Source organism: Lutjanus erythropterus, chromosome 19 (assembly GCF_056507025.1).
Source record: "Lutjanus erythropterus isolate fLutEry1 chromosome 19, fLutEry1.hap2, whole genome shotgun sequence".
NCBI classification, from domain to species: domain Eukaryota; kingdom Metazoa; phylum Chordata; class Actinopteri; order Lutjaniformes; family Lutjanidae; genus Lutjanus; species Lutjanus erythropterus.
The window spans coordinates 14,268,103-14,292,171 of NC_139335.1; the positions used below are offsets into that span (position 1 = coordinate 14,268,103).

The 24,069-nt window shown below is 39.7% G+C and overlaps 1 protein-coding gene across 3 annotated transcripts; it reads left to right on the forward strand.

Moving 5' to 3' along the window:
• The first annotated feature begins 246 nt into the window (after positions 1-246).
• LOC146309484 (transcription factor MafG) lies at positions 247-22,852 on the forward strand. 3 transcript variants are annotated; one of them, XM_084743541.1, is made up of 3 exons: positions 247-2,972; positions 20,025-20,097; positions 21,348-22,852. In XM_084743541.1, exons 2-3 carry the CDS (start codon positions 20,062-20,064, stop codon positions 21,798-21,800), a joined length of 489 nt encoding a protein of 162 aa, XP_084599667.1. In that variant the 5' UTR covers positions 247-2,972; positions 20,025-20,061; the 3' UTR covers positions 21,801-22,852. The 3 variants fall into 3 exon arrangements, with proteins under 3 accessions (XP_084599667.1, XP_084599669.1, XP_084599668.1); XM_084743543.1 differs by lacking the exon at positions 247-2,972 and adding an exon at positions 4,531-4,640; XM_084743542.1 differs by lacking the exon at positions 247-2,972 and adding an exon at positions 4,647-5,010.
• The last annotated feature ends 1,217 nt before the right edge of the window (positions 22,853-24,069 follow it).

Here is a 24,069-nt window from a genome sequence, read left to right on the forward strand (position 1 = left end):
TTTTTGCAGCCTTCCTCACATGGTTCATCTCTGGCCACAAAAATGATTTGAAAATGTTTTAGTTTTTTTTTCTGGCATTTTACAATGTTTAATTTGTAATTGTTTAATGTACTTTATCTTACAATTAAATAATAGAAAACTGTTAAAATATAAATGTTGCCTTGAAGTAACACCATACCATTATCGATTCCCACCATGACATTTTTGATATTGTGTATTTAGGTTTATATACTGATCAACCAGTAACTATTTAATTTTATTTTAACTCATAAGCAGTGAGGCAAAGATGGCAGCAACACAATAAATGTTGGCAGCGTACTGTATGTCAGGAAACACCAGGAAACAGAAAACAAGCATTTAAATGCAACACAAATGATCAAACACTGAAATTTGACTCACTGTCTTGATTTGAAGAGGATCATGAGAGTTCGGTTTGATAGATTGTTGATGCTGATGATGATGTTTGGTGAAATATATGTACACTCTTCAGCACATTCATTCCTACAGGCTGCTCCACAACAATACAGAATTATTTTAGGGTAACGTCCAGACAAAACAGTTTACTTTACAGATACATCAACGATAAAAACTTAGATAATACATACAAGGACAGAACAATCATGATGTGCAGAATTTAACATGATACGTGCATAAAACCAAGCAAACAAGGGTGAAATAGTCACACTAATTATAACAATAAGATTATTCAATTTCTGTTATTTAAATTAGTGCAATTGGGGGAATCTTAAAAATGTATATGATCGTGAGTATATAGGAGAAAAGTACTTATCTATTGTTCTTATCTTTGTTTATAATTGTAGCTGTCAAAGTTAGATTTACTGAATGTAACAACACCAAAAACTCAAGGTAAAATTACACATACTAAAGTCCACAGTACAGCCTTTATCACCACTGAAAAACAAAGACGACTTGAAAAAATTCCTTTAGTAAATAATTAATCTGATGTGCACAGCACTTTTTGTTTGCATAAAGTTTTTTTTTTCTTCCCTTTAACTTAAAGTGCTTCTGCTTTCTTTCTGCAATAAAGTAAAAGAAGCCATCAGAGAGAGTATTAGGGTCTATTGTCAACAAGTTTAAAATATGTAAAGATCTTAGGCATTTTATTTACTCATAGCTTTATGATGCATATGTCTCTTCAATATTAAATTATGCTTGAGGGACATGAGGATTCAGAGAATGTAAAATAGCAGATTGTACACAGAACGCACACATGCTGTTTTTTAGGCACTCATGAGTTTGCTCCTATTTTATTTTAGCTCTTCATGATGGTATGAGTTGGATTCTGGGTTCAATAAGGAGAAAATGTGCAACAATAAGACGGTGGAATCATTACTTAATATGTCAGAAAACAGGGTCAACAAGACCACAACTCTGCAGTGGCTAAAGAGCTTCTTGCTATTTTTGAGGAAGCTGAGTTACAATATATATATATATAGTGATAATTTATCATGCCGCATGAGCACAAATAGATCAAATCTATGTACATAAATAAAATTCCAGCACAGTTGTGGCCCTGAATCTTATGTTACAACTTATCAAAGTCTTTAGTTGCACAGCTGAGAACAATAATCCTTCCTCGGCCCTTGAAGTTGTCAGATTTAAAACCTTCAGGAGGACAACAGGTTGTGCAAATAATGCAAATTAGGAGAAACTGAGAATGAATCACGTTTTCTTCTGTTTCGTCCTTTTTCTGGTGAGTTAGAGATATCTGTATTAAATGAAATGTCTGAAGATGCCTTCCATTGTCTCTAAAGTTTGGAAAAATAACGCTGAAAGTACAGAAATGTTCTGATGCACTGACGATGACAGAATGGGATGTTTGTTTAATTTTAATGCTTGTAAGTTGGCTACCCTTGTTTCTAAAGCTTGAAAAATGGCAGGATGGTTTATTTGTTTAGTATTACTTGCTACTCTGGTTTCTGGTCTGTTAATCTAAATAACAGTGTCTTGTAAGACTGTTTGGTCTGGACACAGCAATGACACAATTCATAAAAATCAATCCTATATTGTTCAAATAGTTTCTTACAATTTTCGAACAAAATGTGCCAAATGTTGTATTTTGTGATGTAAACTAAACTATGAGGAGTTTTGCAAAACCCTGAACTATTAAATATTAGGATAAAAAAAACCACATGTGGTAGATGGGATTTAATTGTAGCAAGCAGTACTTATTTCCAGCCACCTAATTAGTATGATCAGGCAGGTACTGTGTACACAGCAGTTGCTGCTGCCTCTCCAGAAAAACAAATATCATTTATCAACAATATCAGATCAGTATCACATTATAACGTGAAAAGTTCCTTGTTGTAAGATGTTTTTCATCATTATAACAGGATATTTTCACATTATTACGACTTAAAAACTTAACACATTAGCTTTTCTTGTTATAAAAATCTATGAATAATCGTGTTTGTGAAACGTTTCATGTTATAACATATATTGTTTTATCAAGAAACTGTTGTTATGACAAGAAACTTTTTAAAATTAATGTTATGAAGTGATACATTTGTATTTTGTAATAACGTGAAAACATATATTATAACATTTAATTTTTGCTGAAAAAGCATTGTTAAAACATGAAAATAACTTAAAAAGCATCTTGTAGACACAATAAACTTCTCACGTTATATCCTGGTACTGATCCTTTTTTTTCCTTTTTTTGGCGTGGCAGCAGTACACTTCCGCACGTGTAACAATATGTTACATTTTTAGTTAAAATGTTTCTTCTTGTGAGGAAAGAGGATCCTTCATGAATGAAGACACGTGACCAAACACGATGACGTCTGGCTTCGATACAAGAGAAAGGAATCAACAAGGAGAGCACGAGTATCGCTTCTGTCAGTGAAACCGACGTTTATTTGTGTCTCTGATGTTTGGTCGTCGTCGTCGCGCCGTAAGAAGAGGACATTGACTGAAAAGAAAAACTCCAGAGAGCGTCATTTCGAAGTCAGGTGGGTCTGTAAACCAAACGGAGTCGCGGTGTTGTTATGCTGAGTGTGCATGCCTTCGCCTCGCCGCTGACAAGCTGGTCGCGGCTAGCTTCATGAGCTAGCATACCTAGCTCCGTACATCTACCCCCGTCAAGTTAGCATGATTAAGACCACGGAAGGCTTTCAAAATAAGAGTGTCCGCGTTACTCAAGCGAGTTCAGTTTTTTCCTGTTCGCTTTGGCTCAATTCTCGAATTCTTCTTCTTCTTCTTCTTCTTCTTCTTCTTCTTCTTCTTCTTCTTCTTCTTCTTCTTCTTCTTCTTATTATTATTATTATTATTATTATTATTATTATTATTATTATTATTAGTAGTAGTAGTAGTAGTAGTATCAAAGTATTAAGGTCCATTATCTGAACTATTTGTTTGTTGTTGTCAGATTTGAATTTCTAATTCTTTCAAGCAAGTTACATGCGTCTTGGCATTTGTGCGCAACAGTTCAAAGAGGTACAGTTGTTTACAATTTGCACAATAACCACTCGATTAACAAAACTGATGCGTTGACTCTGTGAAATTGTCAAACTTTTTAAAACTTGTTTGTATTAATTAACTGTCTATGACATGGCATGTTTGCGATGTCTGCTAAATTGGTAAATGACCTGCCAGGGGACAGTGATGAACTGTGAATCACATGGGCGTCGTTTTGTTGCAGTTTTTCTGTGTATGATGATGTGTATATATGCTGAATATGATTTGCATGAAAGCTCAAAAGTGAACTTTCCGATACAGTACGTGTAACTAGTGGTGTAGTGGGAAGTAAACCTAAGTAAACTAAGTTTATCCACGTCATTGAAATGACGCTAAGAGTTTACTTATCTTTTTTCAGATCAACTGCATAGATTGATGAGAGGAAACAAGTGTAGTTTCCCAGCCTCTGTATTTACCATTACAACCTTACATGTGCATATTAGCACACAAATAAATTTACTGTTTACGCAGGAATGTGCTTATCCTTTTCTGTGAATTGCAGTATTGTGTAGTATAGGGCTGCACAGCTAATCACAAAATGATCGAAATCATGGCTAAGTGCAACAATCAAATGGCAGAACCAGAACCAAATCGCAATTTTTGAAAAAGGAAAAATGTGTGAGTTAACAGCATTATAATTCTTTCTTTCATTATTGTATCATACAGTAAATAATCAGTAGATCAGAACTGATATATGCAACATATCCACGATTGTTTGCCATTTTGAAAACAGGAAACATTTAGATCAACACGGCTTACGTGATGACAAAACAACTGTTCATTTTGGTGGCATTGACCAGTGTGCGGACACAATAACTTGGCTTTAAAGCATGAATGAAATGTTTTTGGCGAGTTACTGCCTTTTGCAGATGTATAATAGAGTTGCAATGCGCCACGACACTGTTGTGACAATAACATGTCAAGACTGTTTGGAAAATGAGCCAAAGCTATTGAGGAAAAAATGTAAGCCACGCGTTCTTATGAGCGGTGGCTTTATTTTGAAAGGGTCTAGCAGAAGCGCTCGCGTAGCCTTTGGGAGCTGACAACGGTCGGGCTGTTACAATGCTGAGATGGCAGCTAATCTTTTGTACACAGTCCCGAGCTGCGAATAAAACATGTCACTCAGACTTTGGGTTTGATGTCGTGGGACGGACAGCCGTTTGGTGCGTAAAGGGCGCTTTTTCCCTCCTACAGTAGAGGAACGGCTGTTGTTGCTGTAATGCTACAGTTATAGTAGGAAGGCTGAGCACGGGGATTTCCTCGCCTGCTTGTTTGGTAGGCGGGGAGTTGTTTGCCACTTTCACAAGCAGGCGTTGAGAGGTCGCAGGCAAGAGTCGTGGAATGTCAAAACTGTGTAACTAGGTAGCTTTTTTGCGATAATAAATAGTTTGCCCGGGCTGTATCGCACACAGACGGCAGCGCTTCTGGGTGGTTTGTCAACTCATGCGCTTCTTGCTGCTCAAACCTGCTGCTTCATCACCTCGTTGTGAAAAGGAGCAAGAGCAATCCGAGGCAGCGGTTTAGCGAGATCAGGTTGGTTTCCACTATTTTATCCTCATGACATTGCTGTCAAAGATGAATTGCTAAATGTGAGCGGTGTGTCGTGCTTTTGTGCGGCTTTTAAATGCATGCATGGATCACATCTGTGAAGAAATGCTTCCAGACCATCGCTTCGTTATTGAATTGGTTCACCTGAAGTGACAATTCATTTAAGCACCGGTTAAATTGTAACAATGGCAGAGGCAAACCTAACCCGCCGTCCTTGGCTTTAATATCACAGCCAGTTAACCACACTATTGTTTTATTATTACCAGAGCCAACAAACAAGTAGCGGTATTTTTATCGTGCTGAATCATCACAATGATGTATTTAGACGTTCTCAGAATCCACCCCGAAATATGGCACCACCGGACAAAGGTCTGCTCGCTGGATAAGGGTCGATGTTTATCACTAAGCCGCCGTTATTATTAAGGAGATGGATCGAAATGGTGCTGATCTGTCGTGCAAGTCAGTCATCAAGCCATGAGCATCAAGTGATGACCATCATGCATTTATCAATAGCCTCATCTACATTCAGCTGAGAATGTGCATTTTATTGCAGTGCTGTCATGATGTACATCAACAAACAGGGTGTGAGTACATTTAGACTAAGTGCTTAAGTGTCAACTGCGATGTCAAATCCATTTTAAAAATGCATGATAAGCAATATATTATGCTTGTGTTGTTATAATGGAGTCCTGGCTGTTTAAATTGGGTCATGTGTAATTATGGGCTGTATGGGAAGTTGAAAACAACACATAATTAAGGTAGTATGTGAAATAAAATGCTGGTGTAAGGGATATGTATTTAGGTTTGAGCTTAAAACACCTTTTATTTTTTTTTGTTATTGATTAGTGTGCTAAAAACTGTAACGCACCAGCTTGCTTGTGACATGATTTGATGCAGTGTAACACTTCATTTCTTTTATTTTGGGTTGGCAGATGCTCTTGTTTCCCTCTGTGTGACATGATGAAATTTGCTGCCTATTAGAGTGCACGCTTATGGAGGGCAGGTAATGAATTATCCATGGAGAATCTCTGTGCAATTTCAAAAAGTCACCTTGGAAACTGTTGAGCATATATAGGCAGGGCTAAACAGATAGAAGTTGCCCATTCTTGCTCAGATATCCAACTTATTTCATCATCTCTGTTCATGCGAGCAGGGCATTGAAGTGTGTTTAGCAGACAGGCCAGCCCCACATCAGAAGCTCGGCTTTGCAATAAAGCGTAATGCCCATCTCTGCCTTTCTCTGCAGGTAACCAGAACAGATGAGGGCCCATATAAGGGCCCGATGGGGCTGGCAATGGTGTGTGGATGGAGGCAGGGAGTGGTGGAGATCAGCTCTGAGATTTATCGCCTCTTGTATTGAGGTAGCAAAGACAGAATAAGGCTGGATGCCACAGAGGTGAACCGAGTGCACAACTCATACCCAGTGGCGTTGCTCAGAATGGGCAGGCGGTGGAGGGTAGAAGAGGATATTTGAGGTTGATGAAACACGAGGCAAGACTTTACACAGCATGGAGCACAGTCTGGCCACCAACACCTCTGTATGGCCAACACAGCTGTGCCTTGGGAGTAGTTACGCCTATTCAGGACAATTAATAGCCTCCAGAAAGGAACACAAATGTGGGATTTGTCCACAAAAGTGCTGCTTAAGCTGCACGGGGAAATGGGAATGCCTGGAAGGAAGGGAGAAAAAGATCAATATAGTTTTTTTCCCCCCTTTTTGCAACAGGGAGGGAATGTTGGTGATGAAACCTCTTGCAAGTGTGGTGCGGATTATGATTGCTTAGCATTGCGATATGCCCGCTCTACTTCTCAAAGTAATACTTTCATCCAGACAGAGTAGCAAGTGTGTTTGATGAATTTCGGTTTGGAACTTCAGTTAGACTTGGCATGTTCATTACCGCTCTCTGTGTGTTCATAATTTAGATTAGCCAATGTCAGACTGAACATGGAGAGCATAAAGCGCAGAGCCGGGCACTAGCTGATGTTTTTCATGTAACCTACTTTTAACTTGGCTGATTAATGTTTGAGACACATCAGTGGTGAACTGACAGTAAAAACAAGTGATTTAACCGTATAGTTGGTTAAGAAGCTAAGTCAAAATGAAACTAGTGAATGATGACAAAAGGAAGACATCAACAGTTTCCATGCTTTGCTGAGAGTTTTAGGAGACAAAATTATTCCCTATGTTCTCTGTATGTTCTGATATGTCCTGGGCTGGATATGTACAAACACAATTTAAGGAGATTAAAGATAGCGACATCATGTTTAAAGATATACAGTGTCTAACACATTGGAAAGGAGCTCAAGCAGATCGTTAAAGTAGTAGTGCCTGTTGGCTCTTGATAAAAGCAACAGATTCTTTGTAAATGACCGTGGATTTAAATCCCAATTATATTACCTACTCTACCTGACTGATTTATGCTGTGGGGTTGGGCGATTGGACGAACATAGCAGCGATTGGCTGAGTCCATCGCCGGTTGTGTTTTTGGAGGGGTAAGGGGGTGTCAGTTTGTTTTGCTAATTTAATGATTTGCATCAATGACAGCCGCTGCTCTGCAACACGTTCGCATTGAGCGGCACAGTACACATCCACAACTAGTGAGAAGAAAACAGAAACTATTTCTCATCTAACTTTGTGAATTATGGATTTACAACCAAACCAGAGTTGGTGACTGTTAGAACAGAGGACAGACTAGTCAAGACTGTTTTGGTGAGTTTTACCTATCTATTTTTTCCTATCTGTCACATTTAAATGAAGTGTGTTTTATAGAGTTTACAACAGCTCGTCTTAGTTTGGTAAAAGACAGAAACTTGAAATCAGAAGGTTCTGTTTAATAAGGAAAACAGGTGTAAGAGGGATTAATTTCTTGACATTTTGTGAGTTCATTTTGTTTACTTATCAGATGTAGCAAATGTGACTTAGCGAAATACTCTTAATTTACAAAATCAAAGTGGCATAAATAAAAGCTATAAAAACTTTCCTTGTCATTCTCTATGGCTGAATACAACATTAAGTTATTTATTTGATCTTTTTGGGTTATTTATTAATTAGCTGTGGTACACAGGGTGAGTAGTAGATGTCCCAACACCATATTTTCCTTACCCATACAAAACCTGAAGTTTGCTTGTTGGCAGGTACTGGTCTTATACCAGTGTGTTAAAGGAGAAATCTGTAATATATTTACTGTAATGAATCATAAAATAACCATGATATGCCATCAGAAATCAAGGAAACATGCTAAGTTGAAACACTAGCTTCTCTGACAACAATACTACAGCTGCGGTGTCGTCCTTTGAAATTTCGATTTGTTTGCCCATTAATTAGTAAAAATTAATGCTGAATGTTCACCACATGAGTTAGTGTCTGTTCATGAGTCGTAAGGATTCATTAATAATCTGTTAGATGGAGTAGATGTTTCGAACGGTTAAATTAAGCAGTATGTTAATGGAGTCTGGCAGGCAGTAGCCATCGAACTCAAACTCTAGACTGCGTGTTTTCGGAGGCCTCTTGTTTTCAGGATAACGGTAATAGCTGACCATTAACAGACGTTTGACAGTTATAAACAGCTGATCAACTCACGGGCATAGGACTTGCTGTAGCTTGTTATGGTCAGTTTACAGAGCTGCACCTGTCTTGCACACCTGCAGTGTTCCTGCAGCCTGCCTGAGCTTCCTGGAGTCTGGGGAGGAGGGGGCGGGGAGGAAACAACTCGCTTCAACCACAGACTTTATACTAAATAGGGTTTTAACCTATGCCGTCTATGGGTATGGCTAGCAGGTTGTGGTTCAGACTCTTCTCGAGAAGAATATTTCCGCTCATCTGGATGGACACAGTTCAACTTTGGACCTTACAAAATAATATTTTTAACTATTCTTTTTCCTCTTATACCCTGTCTGATATGTGATTAAATTAGTAATGTGTTTCAGTACTCTACGCTTTAGTTCAGGTTAAAATATGTGAGGCGCTGAGAGGAGAAGGGTTTCGCTGAGGACTGCACAGATTTCGGTGATCAGGTGAGGGAGACCTGAGTTAAAATTCCTGATAATGAAAACATGGTTATTTCAGATCGTATTCTGGAGTGATGTAATTGTGATTTTTTTTTTCTTCTTCTTCTTTGGACAACCACATCAAGTGTGAGGCTCCATCAAATATCCTGTGGGCAGACATCATCAATCACTTGGTATAATTTGAACTGAGCGCTGGCACTGTTATTAATAGAAATTAAAATCTTTCATTCTTTCAGGTAATAACTCTGCTGACTGACTGCACTTGAATCAAAGCACTCCACAGGAAAAATAAGATGATACATTTGTTTTTGTTTTTTTTTTTACTTTGTTTTTAATTCAGTGATGTTGCTGAGCTCTGTTTGTTTGATGGCCTTATCACAGAGTGGTGTTTCAATTGAAGAGGAATCATAGCTGTGCAGTGATACCAGTCAAAGATGTGAGTTAATTCGGTATTAAAATGTGCTGAACTGCTCTAGTTTAGCCTTTTGTGCTGCAAATGCTGTGTTGTAGATGTTAAGTCAATGCGATATGCATTTAATATGTATGCAACCAGTGTAGTAAAGCTCCTGGATACTTTGCCAGTGTGTGGGTTGCCTGCAACCCTTACTTCCTCTGCCAGTGCAAGGCCGAAGTATCAAGAGCTATTCTCTTCCTGTTTAATCAAGTCCTCCAGGCAGATGCTGTGGAAGGCCAATGAAGAATTTTCTCCTGTCCTACTGCTTGTACTAACAGAGCAGCTCTGAGAGTAAACAGCAGCTTCTGAGCTCAGAAATAGATTCTGTATGTATCGAAAACACTGGTTAATGCAAACCAGTCTAACCCGAGTCCCTTTAAATAAGCTTCACATTATCAGTGACTTCAGAAAATACAAAATCCCTTGAGGGTGGTGATTCATGTTTTCACTTTAAACCACATGAACTGGATGCAAATTCCAGACATAAATGTACCACATGCCCTTCTGCTTGGTATAACCTACTTGGTTCCATATGGGACTTTTTCAGTGCCAGCGTTTATTATAGGACATCGTGTTATGGTGTATTTTCACATTATGACAAATAATTAGTGTTCAGTCATATAGGTAAACCGTTGAGGAGAAAAGAATGATTATCAAATGTGATGTTTTCGTGCACCAGGAAGCTACATTAAGTAGAATGGATGATATGAATTGTCCTTTCAGAAAATACTGATAACTGATAATTACCTGCTTCTAATAATGGTAATGATTAGCGATAATTTCACTTTTTTTGTATTTTAGAAAGAAATTCATATGACCTGTAGTTTCTGCACACCTCATGTTCATTTATTTAATCTTCTAAAAGACATTAAAAAACTGCTGTGACATACTGTTAAAGCCACAATATATATTATATGAATTTCCCATTATCTCCCAATAATTTATCAGCCCAGAAATTTACAGTGCATCCCTTACTTAAAGTTACTGAATACCTAGATATATTTAACTTCTCTGCTTTGATCACCACTTGTCTGTCTCTATCTTACCACCAGAAATAGCTGAAACATTGAGATAAATATCAAATAGAGCAATATGACCTAAACTAGGAACATTTTCAAAATTTTTGAGAGCATAAACAACAGTGTTATCGCACACATTTGCCTTAATCTTAGAAGGCTAATCTAATCCTGTATTACAAAAAAGATCCATGGTTAGGTTTGTCAGTTTTAATTTTGTTGATTAGATTGATGATTTTACATTAGCTTGAAAATTTCCCTGGGTCTAGTTAAAATGCAATGCGTTATTAAAATTAGAATCGTGTAGGCTACAAAAGGGACTGGCCCAGGTTTAAGGTGCTAATAAATAACACGAGAGTCTAATCATGTGCACACATGAAATTTCCCCCTAGTTTTATTAAGCAGCAGGGAGTTTGTTTGTTCAGTCTTTTTAAAATTAGAGCTGCAACGGTGATTAATTGATTTTTCGATTAAAAGAAAATTAATTGCCAACTACTTTGATAATTGATTAATCATTTCACTCCATTTTTCAAGAAAAAATGTCAAACAGTTTCTTAAATATGAGGATCTGCTGCTTGTCTTTGGGTTTTGATAGGGCTGGGTACCAAACTTTGGTACTATTATGGCATTAACAGAATTACTTCAGTGCCATTGAATATTGTCATTCAATGACAAATTTCAGTACCTTAGTACCTGAGTACAAGTTAAAGTTGTGGTTTATTTTTCATGCTGTAAAACTGCTTTGAGTGGAAATTTGCCATTGTGTTGAAACATAAAACGAAAGAGCTGAGGACAGTCAACATAAGTTTAACCACATTGTGGCAAATAGGTTTGTGTTTTTACGTTATGAAACTGCTTTGAGCACGAAGAAGGAGCTGAAGGATGAACCCAAATATTTGTAAAATAATGTGTAATGTATTTTCATTTTTTAAAATGGATTTCCTGAAATTGGTATTGGAAAAACCAGGGCTGGGATGATACATTTATTTCCCAATATGATACGATCACCATACTTGGGTGTTGATTCTCAGTGTGTTGCGATTCTTAAGTAATGCGATTCTGCACGTACTGAGATGAGTACAGTTTGTTTCACTGAGCAGAGGAAATGTATCCCTTGAAGTATGAGCGCACGTCATTTTAAGTTAAACGTGAAGTAAAATGGATCTATTCGTTTAGATAATATTACTGCGATCACGATGATAATTACTATTAGCACGTCAACGCAAATTACCATTATGTGTTAGCATCGAGCTAATGTACTAAGTTATTACAGGCATATATATAAAATCGATTCAGGAGCCATAAAAAAAGAAACATGATACCGTTTTTGCTCCCATAGTTCAGGTATTGCTACTGGTATTGAATTTTTTTTTTTACTTTTTATAAACCAAACAATTAATAATAATAATAATAATAATAATAATAATAATAATAATAATAATAATAATAATAAGCACATTATTCAATAATGAAAATAATGATTGGCTAGTTACAACCCCACTTCAGATCATCATTAATGGTATATGAGAAATTAGCATTTCTGGCATAAACAGCACAAAATCACAAATCACAACTTTTATATCAGAACAAATTATTCCTTTTTATGTTGATTATAGCATGTAAATCTTGTGCGACTTCATTTGCAGGTGAGAACATTATTGGGCAGCATGCAGACTGTTGCTAACAACCCTTCAATAATAGTCCTACTGTACCTACCAAGGGTCAGGCATAAGCAGGCATTTTAGCATTGACCTAAACCTCCAAATGGTCAAAAGTATTGGCTTAGTATTTCCCCTCTACTACAAGCGTATCACATTTCTCTGTGAAAGCTGCTGAATGATTTCCCCTCTCCCTCTTTTTGTCACTCTTATTTCACGCTCTGAATACTTAGTAGTTAATAGCTTCCCTCCCCTCTTCCCGTCATACCTTTCTCTCACACACACACACACTCACACACTGTTTTCTCCATACACAAGTTTACACCAGTCTTCCAGTAACTCTTCCAGAGCTATCAGAGGAGTCTGATTTTTAATTTGCAGTTAAATGGCGCCCAACACATGCAGCGTGCTTGATAATTGACTTCACTCAGCTGAAGGGAGGAATGATTAGATCTGAATATCTGAGGCGATCTTTTCAACTCCAAACTGGAAGGGAGGGAGTAAAAGTAGTGGCTCTGATCAGGCGTGAAGTGTTGAGAACAGCTATTTATGGCACACGGGGTGACAAGGTTGGCTGGCTGCATTGGGCATCTCAACCCTGATGGAGCAAGTGGACAAGAGGACAAATAAGCACAAAGTATGAATTAATGAGCCAAATCATCATGAGAAAGTGCTGACATCTCTCTTATTTTTTCACATACTTATCTCATCGTGTGGTTTTCAGCATCTTTGTGGTCGTCATCGTTCTATTTCCTGTGGAAAGTCTATGATAATGGAGCGAGAGGCTACAAGTCTCGTACATTATTGATCAGGGAAACTGAATAGGCGATCATACTGACTTCACATCCAGCTCTCTTCTTTTGTGTTGTGTTAATCGTCTGAGATGTGCGGGGTTTGTAAAGACAATGAATTGAGAACGATGCTAAGCCATTCTATCATTGAAGGCCTAATTTACATTTGGGCCAAAGCTCCTGTGTCTCTTCTCCTGGCTGTGTAAACCTTTATAGTCTGGACTTAATATAACACAGACGGGCTGCAAATAACAATTATCTTTTAGAGCCTGACCAATATATCAGTCGACCGATATTATCGGCTTGATATTGGCTTATCACAGCTATATCTGTCTATTCGTATCGCCACATATGTTGTCCAATTTGAAAACATACAGCGTGTGTTCTATATTTGCTATATTATATTAAGGATAGATAACATTGGCTGATATATCTATTGGTTTTTTTTTACTCCCTTATATCAGTATTGGCCCTGTAAATTCAATATCAGTTGGGGCCTGTTATTTTCATTATCAAGCAATAATCTTACTTAATTGATTAGTTGTTTGGTCCATAAAACAGTGAAAAATGTTAATCACCATTTCCCAAAGCCTGAGGTGTCATCCTCAAATGTTTTGCCCACACTATGGTTGCAAATTTGTGCATATTTTTTCTTTTTCTTTTTTTTTTTTTTTTGCATTTTCCTTTTTTTCTCATTCTAAGTTTTAGTTTCCCTATTCAACAAAAAGCTCCAGCAGAACTATTGATTAATACATTTTTAATTGGTTTAGGGCTGCAATCAATGATTTCCAAAGCCCATGATGACGCCCTCAAATGTCTTGTTCTGCCCACGACCCAAACATATATAGTTTACTGTCATAACGGAGTAAAGAAACCAGGAAATACTCACCTTTAATATGCTGAAATCACAGTTTGATATTTTTTCCTTAATAGCTCAACCAATTAAACGATTATCAAAAAATTTGATCAATAATTGATTCATAGTCGATTAATTGTTGCAGCTTTAAATCAGTTAAATTCTTAATTGTGATTAATCGTTAATCATTGACATCCCTACTCGGGTTTAGAGCTTGAGATCTGTGCCTAAAACCGACAGGACAGGACCTGACGGGGTTGAGTCAGGTTGAGTCGTATTTCTCACATATTTAATGGGCTTATAGCAGGTTTGGCCTGTATAATAATGTAATGATTATTGTTATTATTATTAGCAGCAGCAGTAGTAGTAGTAGGTTTTTTCTTTTTTCTTTTCATTTTTTGCCCCAGTTTTGTTGTTGCCAATTCAGATTCCCCCTATGTATTGTCACTGTCACTGCCAACTCCTACTGTTCATACTATATATGGGAAAAATATCAGGCTGTCATCGGGTTTGGGTTGAAATATTCTAATGAGGCATGGGTTCGGGTCGGGATCAGACAGAAATTTGCCAGACTTGGGCCTTTTCAGGCTCAACTTTTTAGGTCCGATTAAAGTTCTAGCAGGGTCGTGTGATGTCTACCGAATTAGCATATGACAATGTCAACAGTGAAACATCTCAAGGGACGGTGATAACGTTGCTGGATTTAAAAGGGTCTTCATGTCTGCAGCACGTGTCCGTGACTTATTTGTGTTTAAAAAGAACAAAGGAACTTAGGCTACAGCTGTATGAGAACTCTTTGTATTCAACACCCCAAAAATGTTCACTTTACTCATAGCAGAGAAAAGAAACCAGAAAATATACTCATTTTAAACCTGAAATGAGAGATTTTTTTTTAATCAAAGCAGTTGCTGATTCATTCAGTAGTTAACACCTAATCGATTAATCTGCTAATCGCTGCAGCTCTACTGCAGAGGAACGAAATTAAACTCCGGCATATGAGCAGAATGAGCCACATTGTCGGCCTTCTCGTTTGGAGCGATATGCATTGTTTGGTATGAGATGATATTCAGCTGTTAGTTTCACTGAAGTGAGTTGCTGTTGTTGGATGCTGCCCGTGCTTTCCTGAAAACAGTCTTTCATCAGCATGCACCTCCACTGTCTAGTTTTATTCACTTCATTAGCAAGCTGCCAGTGCCAAGTGCTCGGACGCTTCTTTTCAAGAATCGATCATGACAAGTTAAATTTATATGTGCTTGTGCGGTTTTGGTGATCTGTCTCCGTGTGGATACATGTGCATGTGATTAGTCGTGTGATATGCACTCCACTGTCATGTCTGAGTAAAGCCTGCGCCCCGTTAGTCCTTCCCAGCCGTGTTTAGTATGCAGAGAGCAGGCTCTGTCGTAATCTGGATTCTGAGGCAGGTTGCTGGGGTTTTTGTTTGCTCTTATGGCCCTGATAATCTTGTTACACTGCTGTCAAGTGGAGCCGGCTCTCCCTGCAGCCCTGAACCACCATGCGTGCCACCTCGAGTACCAGAAATCCACCCGCCCCCCTCTCCCCTCTCCCCTAGCCGCCCCCCGCCATCCCACCGCCATTTTGAGACAGCCGTTGATGGAAGAGCCTTGGATGTATCCTTGAAGAATCACCTCCTGAGCATCTTTATTCAGCCTCCCACCCCCACTCGTCTCCCACCCCCACCTTAGGCAGCGAATGACAGTGATAAATATTCATCAGGGGGACGCAGTGCGTGGATGCTGTAGCCTCAGCTCCCCCTCAACAAAGGGTCCCCCAGCTAATGGTGTCCATCCTTGGCAGCCCCCCTGGAGAGATCCTGTGGAGGGGATGAGATCATTAAAGCATGACACAGGCTCAAGGCCGGACCTATCATGTCACATCAGCATTTATCCCACCAGAGCCCCCCACCCACCCACCACCCCCGCCAGTCTCAACCTAAGCCGACCCCACCTTCGCAAGCTGCCCTCTATAGATTTAGATGAACACAGACAGCTTTTGAAGGTTGACTGGGCTGCTGCTCGTGTCGTGTTAGTTCAAGTTCACAACTTCCTCATTGGCACCTTGGTTTTTGGTCCTTGCTGAGATCAGTAATTTTTTTCCCCCCTCAACCTGATCTTCTTCTCAAGCTCCTCCAAATGTGTTGAGCGTGCGTTTTTTTCACAAGGCTGTTTGCTCTCTCTCCGTCTCTTCTCACCCTCTCTCCTCCTCTGTCCGTCTCCCTCACCATCCCCTCCTTCTCTTTCTCTGGGTGACCACACTCAGCGATTTCTATTTCCTGTGGGTGTGATGTCTCTCCTCCACAAGCAATCAGCTCTGATTTGTCAGCGTTCTTCCAGGCGATTCATAAAAATTCAGCAAGCACCTACAAAAGACGTCTGTGTCCCTGCACTTGCTCCCTGCCTCCTCTGCTGCCCCTGTGCTCCAAACCGCAGCTTTCGCCTCCTGCTCCTTTTGCTAAGGCACCAAAAAAAGACCTGAAATCCCTCATAGGAGGTGATACAAGGGGTGCACGATATTGGACTTTTGCCAGTATTTTCAAAATCATTTGCTAATATGTATGCACATATTTTTCTCACCTAATTTCAGAGAGCACCATGTCTCTCCTGTAGTAGAGGTAATATATTATTATGGCTTGAAATTGGGCCAGTCAGATTCCTCAGAGTCTTGGGGCCAAATGTTGACATGAGGCATTCATCAGGTATCAGACTTGCTATCTAAATTCCACAATGCCATGTGTCTGCCACATGTTTTCTGCAATTTAAATTAGCCCAATATAAGGAAAATGTGTTCTAAATTGTATATGATACAGCTGGACTGAAGAAATTTAATAGCCACCTCACTCGTGGTCTAACGAGAAACCAGCACAGAAATGACCGGCATGAACCACCATCACCACCTTTATTAAGACAAACACATGGCAAAACACATTACAACCACTAACATAGACTAACATTTGCATTTTGGAACATAAAATAGCCAACTTGAACTCTGAATAATGCATCATGGGAAATTATGCAAATGTTTCTCAGCCTACTAGCTGTACATGTGAATGTCACAAGCCAGAATCCTGCAGTGCCCCACATTGAAGTTCACTTACAATCTAATGTTACTACTACTACTACTACCACTACTGATAATATTAATAAAAAACATCAAGTAAAAGGAGCACCGGTATCAGGACAGTATTGGTTTTGGTAGGTATCCAAATTCAGATATAAGACTGGAACTGAAAAAAGTATATGGATGTATCTCTAATTATGCCTCTCTTATTGTGATGGCCCACTGGCAGATGCAGACATAAAATTCAAAGCTTTTCAAAATGTACATATTCATTTGGCAAAATAACAAAACTGCTGCTGCGTTTTTTTCCACTGTTGCCTGTTTCCCTTTGTTCGTCATAGATTCGTTGTAGTGATGAGGATGACTGGTCTTAATACGGTCAATTAAATTTATAGTGTTGCAGGAAGGTGATTCGTCTCCTTGTGTGACAGACACTGAGCAATCCTCGCAAAATAGCGACTTTGCTGTCTGTTTCAGACACTTCAGAAAACCTCCACACCATAGACATCCTCCCGTTATGTGTGCGTAATTAAAGCATCATCTCATGATGAAATGTTTATGTCAGGCTGATTTAAGTTGCAATGATTAATCTATGAATCAGTTATTAATCAACTATCAAATTAATAGCCAGCTGTTCTGATAATCAGTTAATCATTTTGGGTCATTTTTTAATAAAACATGTCCAAATTGACTGATTTCAGCTCTCATATTTGAATATGTTCCGTTTTCTTTAGTCCTCTATGACAATAAACTGTAATCTTTGGGTTATGGCAAAACAAAACGTTTGAGGACATTTTTCACCATTTTCTCACATTTTATGGACCAAACAACTAGGCTAATTGATTAATCAAGAAAATGATCATCAGATAATAAATAACTCTTAGTTGTAGCCCTTATACCAATATTTAATTTTAAAGCCTTTATCAGCCGATATGATGACGTGCAGATATTTTTGTGCATCCCGAGGCAATACATGTGTGCAAGGAAGACAAGGGGTGAACTCGTCAAATTTGAGGGCATTTTGTGGCAAATCAGTGCTGCAAGTCTGAAATTTCCCTGTCACTTTTTTATTTTGGAAAATTACAGGTGTGTTTTTCCTTTCTTTCCCTCTGTGTGCGTTTGTGTGAGCAGGCCTCTTTGTCTCTGTGAGGTATGACATGCCTGGTAGTGGAAGGGAGCAGCTGTGCATTGGACCTTGTCTGTGTAGTGCTGCCATGCCCTGTCATTGGTAGCCGTCTGTTGGCAGCAGCCTGTGCTGGAGGGTTGCAGCCTGGGCGCAATCCTTCCACACAGTGTCATATGGCGAGCTTTCAGCCATGCCAAGCCATGCCTACTATGTTACCCTGCACAGCTGTGTGACCGAATACGCCTCTTCAACCTGGACAATGTGCCATCTCGCTGCATTTTCAAGATTCCAACTGGTTATTGAACAATGTTGGGTCTAGGCGGCTGAGGGGAAAATGATAGGCTTACATGAAATTTGGAAGAAGCAGCTTTTTTTCTGCTCTCATCCCAGCAGCTATTAGTGGAGTACTTTCCTGTCTATTTGTCCATTATCTGTGCATCATCAGGCAGACCATTATCCCATTATGTTTTGCATCTGTGGTCCAAATGCTTACTGGAAATGAGTCACCACAAAGGCCGGTGAAAGGTAGGTGTTACTATCAGTCAGCTATTCATAGCCAGCCCAACAGGGATGAAAGTATCACATTTAAAAAGTCCTCCGCAGAACGTGAAAGGCCTTTTTTTATACAGGCATCTGCAGCGCAGGGAAACATTGCCGTTTTATGAGGAGCCAGAGGACTTTTTGAAGTGGAAGCATCAAGAATGCGAGTCACAATCTGACCTCATGTTATGTCCCCAGCCTGTGTGATAGTGTCGTATTCAGGTCATTTTTAACAAGCGTCTGTCTCTCCCTGTTTGGCTCAGGTGACCAGTCCACCTGTAGCACCCCTTTGTTGCCATGGAAATATCCTGGCCATCTTAGTGCACTTCAGAGCTACGTCTCATCTCTATTATTTTTTTTCCCCCATGGCTCTTTGAGCTTCTTTGCACACATCATACATATACATGATTACTAGCTTAGCGGACGTGTAAGCTGTAAACACATGCACTCGCTTGACAGTAGTCTTTTAGGATTTTCTTTTTTTTTTGAAGGGGGGGATTCTTTTATTTCCTGTTTTGATGCTAAAAAGTTGTAAGAGCCCACATGCATTTGTTTATGTGCTCAGCACAAACACACTCTGCTGGGCTGTGTAAATCAGCTTACAGAGGCAATGTGCTGGCTGGGCTCACTGTGGTGGGTGCCTGTGTCGCTGACGCAGCATTTACCGTGTGTAGTGTAAAGCACCCAGAGCCACAACTGTGTGTGTGTGTGTCTGTGTGTGTGTCTGTGTGCATGCTTATCCTGAGACGGAGCTCACACGGTGCAAGGCACTCAACCCTCTGTCTGTCTTAACACCAGTAGGTTAGATTTCTTGCCTGCACAGCTTCTCTTGGTGTTCCCTCAGTACTGACATGACAGAATAAACTGCAGTGCAGCTCTGTTAGTCTGGACGCCAGCGGAGCCTCTGCAGTAGTTACAGCATACCCCTCTTTCATTGATTTACAGGATTATAGTTGCACAGCAGCCAAATCTAGACAGGTGTGACCGTCTCAACTGGAAAGCCTGCCCCGTGTCCGTCTTGTGAATGTGTTTCAGCCAAGCTTGTAAGTTCATTAGAAAGGCTGAAGGCTTTGTTTTAGTCTGTCCACGTCCTCTGAGAGGCTGCACTTAACGAAAGTGACTTGAGCTTTGTTTTCCAAGAAATCATTGTGAATCGCTGCCAGCCAACTAAATGTCAGCCTGCTTGAGACTTGCCGGGCTGCAGTTTGAATGCAGGGCAGGATTCAAGTGTAAGAGGGGTGAATGTAACTGGTATGAAGTTGTTTGTTCAAAGTGACAGGTGCAGTAATAGTCCAGGTACCACTTGCTGAACAGACTTGGCATCAGTTACAAGGAAGTGTTAAGTCCTTGACCCACTTTGTGCCTTGTGTATTTGAAGGACTTAGTCATGCTGCAGCCTCTTGGCCAGAAAATACTTTCTTGTGTATTCTGCAGAAATGGTTTTATATACTGACGATGACTTTTCTTATCCACAGACAAACCAGCAGTACAGGTGGACGCGGCTCTTGTGGCATGACTACCACAAACAAGGGAAACAAGGCCTTGAAGGTAATTAGCATGCATGACACATGATTAAATTTATAATTGTTCTCATACTGGAAATGCTTTCAGTATAGCCTAAAATACTGGATCGGGTCTATGCACTGATCATGCAATTTATTAGCCTCAAAACGGGACCCCGGTACTTCCCAGCATCATCCCTTGAACCAAATTGCTTCATCTTGAGCCAAATCATACAACAACGATAGGAATTGTATCACATCTGGGGACAGCTTTGATCCAAGTTATGGATGTAACACAGGATTATTGTTAAACTGTAAAATCAGTTTAACAGTAGCTCTGACAGTAAACTTTGACCAGCCTTTTTAATAATTATAACTAACAGGAAAAACTGAAATACATAACAAAATAACATATCAAATTTTAATTGGTCACACCTTTATATATGCCAATACCGATATTGCTGTGATATACAATAATAAGGATTGATTGATATATCAGTCAGGCTCTAGTGAACAGCAGAACGTGACTGAGACATGTCAGCAGCTCGGTCATCATGTCAGCTGTGTGGAGCTACTTTAAGCTCGGGGGTGGGGGTGGGGGGGGCAAAACAACTGAGTACAATTTGTGCATTTAATTTTTGAGTGTTTGAATGGTGCCAACCAATCAAAAATGCTGCTAAAGGTTCTATGTGAAAAAGTTTCAATAAAAGAAGCAGCAGTATTGAGTACTGAGACGTGTTGTGGGATTTGTAGTTCTTCTTTGATGGGAGTAGAAGATTTGTTTCACAGTTTGAGCATGGTGTTTGTTAGATGGCTAAGTTAAGCAGAGTGCTTCCATACAAATGTATTATTAACAGCTTAGTTCAGGGGTGTCAAACATATGACCTGCAGGACAGAACCAACCTGCGCTCATTCATTCCAGTTTTCCAGTACAATGCACTGCTGTTCCTGATTTGTATTGGTAAAATTGGCACCGCAGGCTGTTCATCATCTGTTTTGTAAATCCTAATCCTTTAAAGGTTTTTCAGACTGTTTGACTTCTTCCTCTAAAAGGGAGGACATTTACATGTATTGTTATTTATAGGTTACAGTGAAGTAGTTTAACTGGTCTGGCCCACTTGAAATCAAATTGAAATAAGTTTCAGACTGTTACTTGGTATCGGCAGATGTGCAAAATTCAGGAATTGATATCGAGGAGCAAAACGTGGTATCATAACACACAAAGTGTGAAGAATTTTAAATGCCAATGTTAAACGTTAGTATAGAAACCAGCACTAACTAATCCCTTTCCCCCAGGTGAAGCGGGAGCCAGGGGAAAATGGCACCAGCCTGACAGACGACGAACTGGTGACCATGTCGGTGCGGGAGCTGAACCAGCACCTACGGGGCCTGACGAAGGAGGAAATCCTTCAGCTGAAGCAGCGGCGGCGTACCCTGAAGAACCGGGGCTACGCTGCCAGCTGCCGGGTGAAGCGTGTCACCCAGAAAGAGGAGCTGGAGAAGCAGAAGGCTCAGCTGCAGCAGGAAGTGGACAAGCTGGCCACAGAGAACGCCAGCATGAAGGTGGAGCTGGACGCTCTGCGTTCAAAGTATGAAGCCCTGCAGAGCTTTGCCAGGACTGTGGCCCGCAACCCCGTCACCTCAGCCAGGGGACCCATGGCCTCTGTCATAGGGCCCCTCATCCCCGGTAAAGTAGGTGCCACCAGCGTCATCACCATCGTCAAATCCAAAACGGAGGCTAGGTCGTAGTAGCAGAGCGGGGCGGGAGGAAGATTTTTAAGACTCTAGTCAGTGCATCGTAACATGGAGCAGTTATCAGTTTGAATCCTCGTCACTAACACTAACAGTATGCTTCCCAAATTCACTGTTAAAGTACGACTCAGCAGTCTGTGCCTATCAACAGACATTTCAAATTGGAGGATTTATGATCAGTCAGTTATTGAAGAACAGCAACATATTGTCATTTAAAAAGCAGGTTGTGGTCACAAACATTCAAGAAGGCAATACTGGCCTGTAAAAGAACAAAGTGGTATCAAATTCAGACGGTAAATACAGTATGTGATGAGTCTGTTTCCTTAAGACTGAGCTCTTAAGTTTTCTCCGTCCTAAGAATTGGCATTAGAAACAAACAGTCGTTACTCTTCACCCATCCCACAACACAAACCGAAAAAAAGAGCCAGCAAATATCTCACCATGAACCCCATTGCTTGTTATAATGCACTGACCTAAACTGGGATGAAAAAGAAACGGTCACAAACTCTTGGTGTGAATGCTACAGATGTCTTCAAAACAGCCTGACTAACCCAAAACTAGTAAATTAGTCCAATTTGTGATTTTGTTGGTCGTCTGTCAAGAAAATAAGCACGAAATAATGCTCCCGAATCCAGCATTGATTTCTGTTTATGCGTCTGTGACAGGCTTTAACGAACTCGTCATTATCGATATGACTGGTAGATGCAATAATATATGTATGCACTGAAAATACAAAGAGGTCTTGCATATTTATGGTTATAAATGGAAACGTTCAAAATGATCAGCAGTTCCTAATGATGTTCCAGAGCTGAGTGCCATTCCAATATGACAAGATTCTTCTACAATATCTGAAAAACCTGAATGTTATAACAGTAATATCCTCATGTTTTGTGGGGACAATGAAATCCACAAACATTTTGAGACATAATTTTTGCTCATAGAGAAAATATGTTCAAGTTGTTTTGTTTAAATGATATATATTGCATTTTTTGTAATTACTTGTTGACAGGGCCGTCAGATATTTCCAAAAGAAAATCTTTACACAAGCTTTACTGTTTGAATTGTTAAGGTGTAGAAAACTTTGTCTAATGTTGAGTTCTTGGTTTTTATTACTAGGTAGATTACCTTCCATTGTTTATAGAAATACAGATAAAGAAAACATTAAAAAAAAAAAATCCTGTGACATCTTTTTTGCAATTGTACCGAAAGTGGCTTACTATTGAAGTCTGATAGCTTTTTTCTAGTGACTAGGCGCGTACTGTGGGGTAGCGCGTGATGTGATGTGTAAGTGACAAGTTGGCAGTGTCGTTCACTGTATAGATGTCAATGCTGTGCTATTTAAAACAAATCTGTAGAGCTAAACTAGGTGGTGTAAACAAGGTCAATTGTCTTTGTGCGTATTGGCATCTGTGATATCCTCCGCTTCCTTGGTGTTAGTTACAAATCATATCGTCATTAAGAGTTTACCACATTTGAGCCATGTAAGACAGAATTGGGTGAAATGGCATTAGCGGACATTAGCTCAAATATTTTTTACCTGAAGCTTAAAAGGATAGTTTGGATTATTTGAATGAGGTATTTATTGATAGTCAGTGTGTTACTTGCAGTAGGTGGCGGTCGACATGCCTCCATTTTGGAGAAGCAGTGAGGAGCACCAGCACAGAAGCTAAACAATGGACTGTTGTGGACAGGGTCAGCAACAGAACGTACCATCAAACAGCCTTTTCCAACGGGAAAACACTATTATGTGAGTGAACATTGATCTCTCTTGCTCAGCCACACTCCACTTTTGAAATCGGTCATTTTACCTCGCAGAACGCAGGAGTTGCAAGTCTGTCGCCGCCTCAACCGGTTATTTTGTTTGTGTTATTGTGTGACTTAAGTGAATCTGAACTAAGCTTTCCAAAAACAGTCACAAAAGTGACACAACAACACAAACAAACTGATTGAGGCAGCAGCGGACCAGCAATTCCCATTTTCTGAGAGGTTAAATAAGTGATTTCTCCAGTGGACTGTGGTTGAGCGAGAGGGAGAGTGAGTTTGATTGCCTGTCTGAAAAGGCTGTCTGACGACAAGGTAAAGTGGTGAAAATAATCTAAACATAGCATACGCTTAAAATGTTGGGTCTTTTTATAAATGCTGAAATTCATTTTGCTGCTGACCTTTTCCACAGCGGTTCACTGCTGAGCTTCATACACTGGAATTCCTGCCACTTCTTTAAACTGCCGACCACCATCTACTCCACATGATACGGTGACTATGGGAA